Source organism: Clupea harengus, chromosome 8 (genome assembly GCF_900700415.2).
Source record: "Clupea harengus chromosome 8, Ch_v2.0.2, whole genome shotgun sequence".
Taxonomy (NCBI): domain Eukaryota; kingdom Metazoa; phylum Chordata; class Actinopteri; order Clupeiformes; family Clupeidae; genus Clupea; species Clupea harengus.
The window spans coordinates 16,277,069-16,287,068 of NC_045159.1; the positions used below are offsets into that span (position 1 = coordinate 16,277,069).

The following is a 10,000-nucleotide window of genomic DNA, read 5'->3' on the forward strand; positions in this document are numbered from 1 at the left end:
AGGGAAATAATGTAGTGAATAGCCTAATTGCTGTTGAGTTCTATTGCACGTTAGCTTCTGTGGCTTCATCCTGTCAAATCACTTGACATAAGCAACTCAATGGCCCTGTGGGAGTAGATGTGACTGGACGGTAACCTACAGTCTGACCAACATTTTTCTATTCAGCATAAATGTTTTACTCATTTTTTTTTTTTTCTTTATTTGTTTCTATTTCTGCCTTTGGTAATTGTACCCCTGCGCCCCGCGTGTGTGTTTGCCTGCTTGCAAAGCAAATATTCCTCCAGGACCGTAATAAAGTGCATTCTCCCATGCATGGGTGAAAGGGTAGCTTAGAGAGACTGTGTCTTTGTGCCCTGTACTGTCTTCCATCCTGTCAGTAGTCCACACGAGTGCTTGAGATGAACAGACGAGTACATGTTGGTTTGTCTTGTTTGGATCTCCCCCTGTCACATAAATCAGTGTGTGCCCCTCTGTATGAAGGGTTTGGTTTTATGAACAGCGAAGTGAGATCGCGCTGCCCGAGTGGCTTGAGTCCTAAAGCTGTCTGGGGCCACATGCTAGAGGCCCAGTAACACGGGGCCACACGAACACGGGGCCACACGAACACGGGGCCACATGCTGGAGGCCCAGTAAGGCACAGGCTGGAGGCCCAGTAAGGCACGGGCTGTTTGCCGCCCAGAGAACAGAAACGTGACCTCAGCACAAACCCTAACCCAACACAAACCGCCGGTCTGACGCTTTTTGTGTGTTTCCTGTTCTAGACCTGATTCAGTGCACCAACGAGATGAACGTGAACATCCCCCAGCTGGCCGACACGCTGTTTGAGAGGACCACCAGCACCAGCTGGGTGGTCGTCTTCAAGTCTCTCATCGCAACACAGCAACTCATGGTCTATGGCAACGAGGTAAAACCTTTTTTGTTTTTTTTGCTGGTCCTTGTCTGATACTCGTTAAATTCACCTTTTTGCATTACTACGAGCTTTACCCAGATTAACGTTAGCAAAGCTCTCAGGTTCTAGTTCTCCCTGCTGTAGGCCTGCTTTCTATGGCAACAAATAGAAAAAGTGCAAGGATGTATTAAAGGGTGTGGTTTCAGTGTATCCTTTCACAAGTTTATGTGTGAGCGAACCTTGCATTGTCAATTTCCTGTCCAGCAAGGCAGACATTAAAAGCACTTATGTCTACCCCAATGTGTGTGATTGCTTATAAACCAAATAAATCCCCAGAATTCAACCAGTAAGCAGAGGCCTCACAATGTTTCTACTTTTGTCTTTCACAGAGGTTTATTCAGTACTTGGCTTCAAGAAACACATTATTCAACCTCAGTAATTTTTTGGACAAAAGTGGGTTACAAGGTAAGGAATGTCATCATGTCTGACATGTCTCACCAGACCCATGCGGAGTATTTGCATGTTTTAGCTTTCAGAAGGGATTCTGTGGCCAGCCTCCCAAGCTCGCATCCTCCGTGCACTGAGGTAACTAGGTTCCTTTCTGCCTTAAAGGTTGCAGTCTGTGATTCTAATCCAGTGCACTATTTTTTTGTTTTGTTAAATTCAGTGAATTGCTCCTCACGGTCCTCCATCTGTCTGTTCTGTGTGTGCGCCCTCAAAACAAAATGGGAAGTGAACATAGTGGTTTGGAGCGAGCCACTATTATTCTATACTTCACTATTCCATCTTCAGGAACATAGAAGAGAGGGGTATCAACAACCATTTACCAAAGTCATGGACTGTGCCTTTAATTGTACTTTAAAAGCAAACCAGTGTTGGATGTTTTCTCTCCTTTGTAAAAAAAACTACCCAAGTGTACACAAACAAGGCGGTTGCTGGTGCTAGGCTATCCTGAAAGCATGTAAGCTACAGCTGCAAAGCTCTGCCTTGGGGTTCCCACGGTCCCACTTGAACTGACACAGCCTAAGCAGCCTATTAGAGAAGAAATGGAGACGGTTGTTTCACTTTAAGTCCATAATTAAGCCCGATCTGTGAAGTAATGTATGCACTGTATCCTTGAAGGTTGTGAAGGATCATGGACATTTCCTTAAAGGTCCTTGAAGTCACAAAAAAAGTTTTTAAATGTTGAGAATGAAATGAAAATGGGTGGGAACCTCGTATGAGTATAAAAGTGCATTTTCCTTGGCTTATTTTTTTGTGTTCTTTTTTTTTTTTGTCTGGAGTGTGAATAAGCTTTTAGTGTTCTCACAGTGGCTGGTTGAGTGCATCCAAAGGCCTTGTCATAGTGTTAATCAGGGCGGTTTAGCTTAAAAAGCAGCAGATAAGACTTGTGGGCGAGGCAATCTCCTTCCACACTGCACAGAACACTTTGTGGTCTGAAGTTGATTTGCATTGCTTCTGGTGGGATATGTTTTTCAACATGACTGACTTGCAGCTCAAATATAGCAAGACAGAGTTTACTAAAGCAAGGGTCCTGTGTTAATCATTGGCAGCTCAGACTCTCAGTAGGGCAGGACTAGCTTCTCCAAGACACAGTAGCAGGGTCCCTGTTAATGCTTGCATCTCATCGTCAAGACCTTCATTATCAAACTAGTAGGGTTTTTTTTTTGTTTTTGTTTTTACTGGCAGGATAGACAGTGTTTTTTTACATGTGTGCTGTAATACTGCCAAATAGTCAAACATTCCTCCAAGACCATTTTGCTGTTGGTCCTAGAACATGTAACATTTCCTTTATGGCTACCACAGTAATCATTAAATAATGGACTGTAAATGTTAATCAATGCTTAAGGCACCAAGTTATGGAATAACCTTTTTTTTTTTTTTTTTTTAATAAAAGTAATAGTGCTGATAAATTGGTCAAAGTGGTCTTTTTGCCACTCGGTAAGATGAACAGAATTGCAAGCTACAACACTTTAAAACACTGACTGGTTTGTTTGTTTGTTTGTTTTCTCACAGGCTATGACATGTCAACCTTCATCCGAAGGTATAGTCGGTATCTGAATGAGAAGGCTGTGTCTTACCGCCAAGTCGCCTTTGACTTCACGAAAGTAAAACGAGGGTATGACAATCATATTTTCAGTGTGCATTACCGTTGACTAATCTGTTGGAGCATTTATGACCAGGAGTGCTCTCTCTCCCAACTGTTGTCCATCATCATCATGTTTGGCAACTGTGTCTGATGTCATGCGGTAGTAAAATCTTTATCTTTCATAAGGGCGGATGGTGTCATGAGAACGATGAACACAGAGAAACTCCTGAAGACCATCCCCATCATCCAGAATCAGATGGATGCTCTTCTTGATTTCAATGTGAGTCGCCACGTCACGCCATGTCTCTCAGTGTAGCAGGTCATTAACCTGTGAGCAACTTCTCGTCTCTGCCCCTCTTCTGTATTGTATTGTTCTCTTGTATTTGCAGCTTGTGTCTTTGTGAATAATGTGTGCCCCTTGTTTGGGTAAAAGAGGGTAAAGTAGAATAAACAAGGTAACACAAGGTGTCCTTATTTAGGCAGGTTTGAGCCCCAGTCACGGGGTTAGGGCTCTTAATGAAGCGCTTCTTTGAGTGCAGTAGGTCATGAGGCAGTGGGTGAGCTGTCACAGGTTTGTTCTAAGGGTAGCACAGGTTGTCCTCCTGTTGATGTTGATGTTTGCCGTCCCCGTTTCCCCAGGTCAATGCCAATGAACTCACAAATGGGGTCATCAATGCTGCCTTCATGCTTCTGTTCAAAGATGCCATACGACTGTTTGCTGCCTATAATGAAGGGATCATCAACCTGCTTGGTAAGTGACCCTGCCCCACTTCTCTCTCTGTGTGTGTGTGTGTGTGTGTGTGTGTGTGTGTGTGTGTGTGTGTGTGTGTGTGTGTGTGTGTGTGTGTGTGTGTGTGTGTGTGTGTGTGTGTGTGTGTGTGTGTGTGTGTGTGTGTGTGTGTGTGTGTGTGTGTGTGTGTGTGTGTGTAAGATGGAGAGCTGGCAGTTTGTTGTCAACTTCAGCAAGGCCCTTATCTTAACATAATGCTTTGTCTGTACTCCTGTAAAGGAACCTTTGCACTTTGATGTTGACCTACGCTGATTATCAGTCGCGGTCATGCTTGCCAGCACAAAAACAAACTTCCTCCACGGGAGAAAGAGTGCTGATTGCTCTACAGTTGGAGCTGCCCTAGTTCGTGTGTGTGACATTTCTTAACATAAACAGTGCCTCTGTATCAACGTGGAATGTGATTCCGTCATTTCATCAAGTCATGTTGTTGGATCGAGTCTGCATCATATCTTATTGTGTAACCTTAGTCTTTACCCTGTCAGAAAAGGTGCAGCATATTTTTAGTGTCTACGTGTAATGGACATTGTTTGAATAGAGGGCGGTAGTCGGAGGCTGCTTATTCTATGACAGATATTAAGACTCCTCACAATTAAAATGGTGTCTGCACAGGAGAGGTCCAGTATCTCAGTCAGGGTAACTGGATATTTTCCTTTCAATTCACAGAGAAGTACTTTGATATGAAGAAGACCCAGTGTAAAGAGGGTCTTGACATTTACAAGAAATTCCTCACGCGAATGACAAGAATCTCAGAGTTTCTCAAAGTTGCTGAGGTAAGTCCTAACTCCACCAGCAAATGGATTTAACTTTAATGTTAATTATAACATGGCTACCATAGCAACATGGCTGGAGTAAAACAAACAAACAAACAAACACTTCATTTTCTCTTTCAAAACAGCAAGTGGGGATTGACAGAGGTGACATACCAGATCTCTCCCAGGTAAGACAGCCTGCCCCCCCCCTCCACACACACACACACAAACACACACACACACACATACACACACACACACACACAGTGGCCTCCTCTCTCTGTGTGAACTCTCTGCTGCCCCTCTGGCTTCACGTCCCAGCTCCTTGGCACCTGTGCACTGGCTGGCTCCACCTGCCTCTCCCCTCTACCCCCCCCCCCCCCCCCCCCCCCCCACCTTGACAGTCTAATAACTTCACCATGCACAGATGGGTCTCACTGCCCTGCGCATGCAAGCAGTCTAATAACTTCACCTGCAAAGATGGGTCTCACTGCCCTGCGCATGCAAACTGTCTGCACATGCTAACCCACAGCCAAAACATCTCAACTGCTCTTTCCGCAATTTGGACTACGTACAGCGCATAAAGGTGTTGCATTTAGGGCTCAAGGGGCTATATATGGAGAGGCTAGAAACGAACTTTATAAGGATGAATGCTGGGCCATTATTCTCTGTATTGGCTATGACAAATGGAAGCGAGAGAAGGGCCTGAGAAGAAGGTGCCTCTCTTGGGTAACCACTGAAGATTTTTTTTTTTTTTTTTGTAAATTAGGCCATTTATGCTGCCGTTTGTTTGTAGTGGTTACGAAATGGCATGATAAACGACGCAAAAGAGCTGAGCTAATGTTTGGATGTTCTCAGGTAAAATGAGCTTTTCATGGATATGATGATAATTGGACATTGTCATATTGATTTGAGGATCGGTTCAGGAGAAATCCGATGATCATATTTCCCCTCCAACTTCCAATGTTGATCAACTAAGACATGTTTGGTGTCCAGCTTCATGCTTTACACTGCAAGTTCAATGGCAGTAATATTTGTACATCTATATTTGCATTTGAAATGTTAAACCAAATCAAAACCGTAGACTGGTACAGACACGTATTGGCCGCTACAGATATGGCAACTCTGAGTTCAAGATGGTGGCCTTCACAATTTTCAGCTATTGTTTATGTTTACGGATGAATGTATGTCCTACAGTGTGATAAACTATAGGTAAACTTAATATATTTTGAGGCTGTGCCCATTGTGTAATTGTTAGGGTTCTGGCCATGTTGGTCTTCTAATAGCAGTGTAGAGCTGAAGAAGGCCATCAAACATGACTTGGTTGATCAGTAACAAGAAGGCCTTAGTGGAAACTTTTTATGCAAGTCTGATCTTTTTTTCTAATGGCAGTGAAGGTGCAATAACCGAATCTGACCAGTACCACCTTTATATTCTGTATTTTTCCTTATCTTTCCATTTTCAGTTTACAGTATGTGTAAGTATCTGCATTTCACTCTTTTCTCTGTGGTGGACAGTAGCTCAGTGTTTGTGTGTGTGTGTGTTTGTTTGCATGCTCTCTACTTTCTCTGTGTGTGTGTACCCTTCCTCTTCTAAACTGCTCCTCCTGGATCCATTCAAGTCATCGCTCTCTCCTTCCTCCACAGGCCCCGAGCAGCCTCTTGGATGCTTTAGAACAGCACTTGGCTTCCTTAGAAGGCAAGAAAGTCAAAGACTCTACAGCAGCGAGCAGGTATGGTGGTTTGAAAGATTTGCTTTGGCATTGCTGGACACAACAACTTAACTGTCGTTGTGAGTTTTAGCAATGTTTTACTCCCAGCGTATAAAAAAAATCAGGGAGCACAGGCATAACAAGGCCAGCTGTGTGTGTGTGTGTGTGTTTGTGTGTGTGTGTGTACCATGTTTACTGTATTGGGAGGGCCATCCTCTCTGAACTCTGCGTGTGTCTTCCTGTCCGACCCCTGCAGAGCCAGCACCCTGTCCAATGCGGTCTCCTCGCTGGCCAACACGGGCATATCCTTCACCAAAGTGGACGAGCGGGAAAAGCAGGCTGCCCTGGAAGAGGAGCAGGCTCGCTTGAAAGCTCTTAAGGTGCGTGTCGTTTCTAAGGGCCACGGCCATTTGTCTGAGCACACGTTCCGCACAACACAACCAAGCTATTTGTGTGGGTGCTCTAAGCACTGTTAGTGGCGCTAGCGGGGCCTGTGTTTCACTTCTGATCCCTTTTGATAAGGAACAGCGTCTCAAGGAACTCTCCAAGATGCCCACCTCCTCTGCCACCACGGCCGCGTCTCCCGTGTCGACAGGCGGGAGCATCAACACGGCTCCTGCCATCGACCTCTTCTCAACCCCCAGCTCCACAAACAGGCAAGGACCGTTTTCTTTATATAGCGACAAAACAATACAATTCTCAAAGTGCTTTACAAAGCCAAGGGCCTGAACCCTAACCCACAGATGCAGCCATTAGACGGTTTCAAATGTGTCCACATGTTGTGCTCCTGACTAACGGAGTTACACACACTGTTTACTCCACATGTTGTGCTCCTGACTAACGGAGTTACACACACTGTTTTATGAGTATTTGATGTGAATGGTAGGCAGTGTGTGGCACAGTTTTCTGGCTACCTGCTGTGACATGAGGTTGCTTGATGAAATAGGAATTTCACTCTTGCGCAGATCTCAAGCAAAGCCGTGTGTGTGTGTGTGTGTGTGTGTGTGTGTGTGTGTGTGTGTGTGTGTGTGTGTGTGTGTGTGTGTGTGTGTGTGTGTGTGTGTGTGTGTGTGTGTGTGTGTGTGTGTGTGTGTGTTTAACAGTGAGTTGAAGGGGTAACTGGTCTCTGTTAGTTTAATTGGCATGTTATTTTTGCTGATTCTTTCTAGCACTTCAAAGATGCAGAGTGACCTCCTGGACCTGCAGCCAACATTTCAGCCAACGCTGCCTCTCTCCACAGGCTTGCCTGTAGCAAACACCTGGGGAGGTGAGTACACTAACCACAGGGGGGGGGTGGGGTGGTGTTGTGAGTACACTAACCACAGGGAGAAGTCGAGTGGGGGGGGTGAGTACACTAACCACAGGGAGAAGTAGAGTGGGAGGGGGGGGGGGGGGGGGGGGGGGGGGGCGGGTTGTAGTACACTAAACACAGGGTTGAGTAGCCTACACGGCAGAATGCCCAGAGTTTCCCTGGCAGTTAATGACAAGCATCAACTGATTCGGAGTACATGGTCAGCATACTTAGTAGATAAACACCTTTGGCTTCCATAACCAAGTTGGAGGAGAATCGTTTTGATTATGTCATCTATAACTGGTGAAGTGATTATTTTATGCCTCAGACAAACCCACCAGGTTTGGCCGGGAAAACTGACCCGGAACGACACAAGAAATGGCTTGTATGCGAGAGGAAATCTATTGTACCATTTAGAACGGTTTGGTCAATTTTTCATGTGGGTGTTAAGTAGACACTATCCTTTTAGTCACTCCGTTAGAGTAGGGGTTATCAGGACCACTGCAAAGTATGTAATGTAAGCAAGTCTTTACTCTAGAAAACAGAGATAAAGTTTGCATGATTAGATAAGGCTCTCCGTATACTCAAGTGTATCACACTAAAACCGCTTACAGTGTGTGGGTAAGCTTTTAATGAATTATTCTCATATTGTTTAAGCCTTAAGATACGATATTTGGTACATAGTGTTACATAGACTTCCATCAAGTGCATCTCTACAATGTTTGAGACATGTTGTATGGGTCATGCGCAAAAACAAGCGATGGCCTGTAGATGCTTGTTGTACGTGTTCTTAAGTTGTTGCATAGTGAGGGACACTGATGCCATCCAAGCTGTCCATCTCTGAGCTGTAATACCCTGATAAAATGTCCTGAACATTAGCCTAATAATCTGTCCAATCTAGTGGTGTTCCTTTTCTGTGACAGTTACACAGGACTATGAGTTCAGACACGGCTGGGACAGGAAGTATGTACGTTTAGAATTTAGAGTTTAGAATGTATAGTTTAGAATCAGTGAGATTAATTATTCAGTGTGTTTTTGAATAGGCCACGATAATATGTTATGTGTTTCACGGGTTTTGGTTTGTAAAGCCCTTCCACATTTCTGCCTGTATTAGGAAAGGCTCTTTTCCTCACACACACTCTAAAGACTGGCCAGAACCAGGTTGCTATAAGTAACCGCAAAATTTTATTCAGAAAGCAAAATAAAGAGAACAGGCTCTGGAAAGATTTGCAAAAAACACTCTGTATGCTAAAGTGTGTACTTAACCATGCCACCTAAAAGAATAAATTGTTACCTCAGTATTTCTGCCTTAAGTACTAGTCCATAATCAGACATGGGAGTGTTCTGTAGACTGGGCTTTTGGCATATTGAGGTTGTTGGCATGCAAGGCTCGTGTAGTCAGAATAACTTCATTCCCTTGAGTTGAGGTCTGATTGGTGGTGAGTGGGCACAGACAGTCAAATGAGCTGATCCATGACTTGTGCTGTATGTCTTTGGGGCTATGTGGTTTCTGCTCAATCAGAATGTGAGTATTAGTGTTTGTAATTGGAGTAACAGTTGTAGTTAAATAGTTAACTACGTGTGGGGAGCTCTTCCTGACTTCCTGAAAGTCTCGGCGGTTGAGGGGTTTGAACACTGTGGAGTTCTTCTTTTGAAGAGGACAGGGATCTCGGTATTGAGCCCCAGCTTTTTCAGTTTTTCAGATTTCATGTCATCATGTTCCAACTTCTCTCATGACACTCTTTGGTTCTATCTCGCATAGTATGTGGATCTCTCTCTCTCTCTCTCTCTCTCTCTCTCTCTCTCTCTCTCTCTCTCTCTCTCTCTCTCTCTCTTCCTCCTTCTCTGTGTCTGTCAGTCTGTCTCTCACTCAATCTGTCATGGGTTGAGCACTGCAAGGCTTCATGTCTACGCTAAGTTGTATCATGATCATGTATGTGTAGTGGTCTGCATGCTGTGATTTGGTCCTCTCATCTCTTTCTAACATTTCTGTGCTCTCTTCTCTTCTCTCCTCTCTGTTCCCTTTACCCGTGTAGATCCTTTCACTTCTTCTGACGCTGTCGATGACTCCATTCCAAACTTAAACCCTTTCCTTACAAATCCTGTTGTCGATGCCGTTCATCTACCTGTTGTGGCCTCAGATGGTGTTAGTTTTTCTTCTAGGACACCCAGTCATGAAATGTTTTGTGGTAAACGGCTTATTTTTTTTATATATATCATAGTGGCTTCTTATAATTTCCTTTTTTTTCAACTCTGGAGGCTATTAGCATTGCAGCGCTTCCCCCTGCATGCGTCATTGTAGCTTGGCTCGAGGGTGGTCGTGGGCAGTGAGGCCACGCCTCCCGTCTGGTCTGATGTCAGTTTGACATGGTGATGTTTTTACTGACTCGAGAGCTTCTAAGAGGCATGTGGGAAAACGCTAATTGAAATCTAAGGAGAAATGCACTAATTATCCTCTTGAGGATGAAATGACTAATAGCT

At 44.4% G+C, this 10,000-nt stretch overlaps 1 protein-coding gene across 12 annotated transcripts in view; it reads left to right on the forward strand.

The window, feature by feature from the left end:
- The first annotated feature begins 9 nt into the window (after positions 1 to 9).
- The window catches only part of picalma (phosphatidylinositol binding clathrin assembly protein a), a 20,582-nt gene continuing 10,591 nt past the window's right edge, over positions 10 to 10,000 (forward strand). For 2 of the 12 annotated variants that reach the window (XM_031572137.2, XM_031572140.2), the window contains exons 1-13: positions 10 to 904; positions 1,279 to 1,354; positions 2,906 to 3,008; positions 3,165 to 3,258; positions 3,618 to 3,729; positions 4,432 to 4,538; positions 4,664 to 4,705; positions 5,983 to 5,994; positions 6,164 to 6,249; positions 6,485 to 6,608; positions 6,757 to 6,884; positions 7,398 to 7,495; positions 9,556 to 9,708. In XM_031572137.2, coding sequence (XP_031427997.1) covers positions 785 to 904; positions 1,279 to 1,354; positions 2,906 to 3,008; positions 3,165 to 3,258; positions 3,618 to 3,729; positions 4,432 to 4,538; positions 4,664 to 4,705; positions 5,983 to 5,994; positions 6,164 to 6,249; positions 6,485 to 6,608; positions 6,757 to 6,884; positions 7,398 to 7,495; positions 9,556 to 9,708 — 1,255 coding nt within the window. In that variant the 5' untranslated portion in view covers positions 10 to 784. The remainder of the gene's footprint in view (positions 905 to 1,278; positions 1,355 to 2,905; positions 3,009 to 3,164; positions 3,259 to 3,617; positions 3,730 to 4,431; positions 4,539 to 4,663; positions 4,706 to 5,982; positions 5,995 to 6,163; positions 6,250 to 6,484; positions 6,609 to 6,756; positions 6,885 to 7,397; positions 7,496 to 9,555; positions 9,709 to 10,000) is intronic. The other 10 variants (XM_031572141.2, XM_031572139.2, XM_031572142.2 and 7 more) reach the window with 9 other exon arrangements.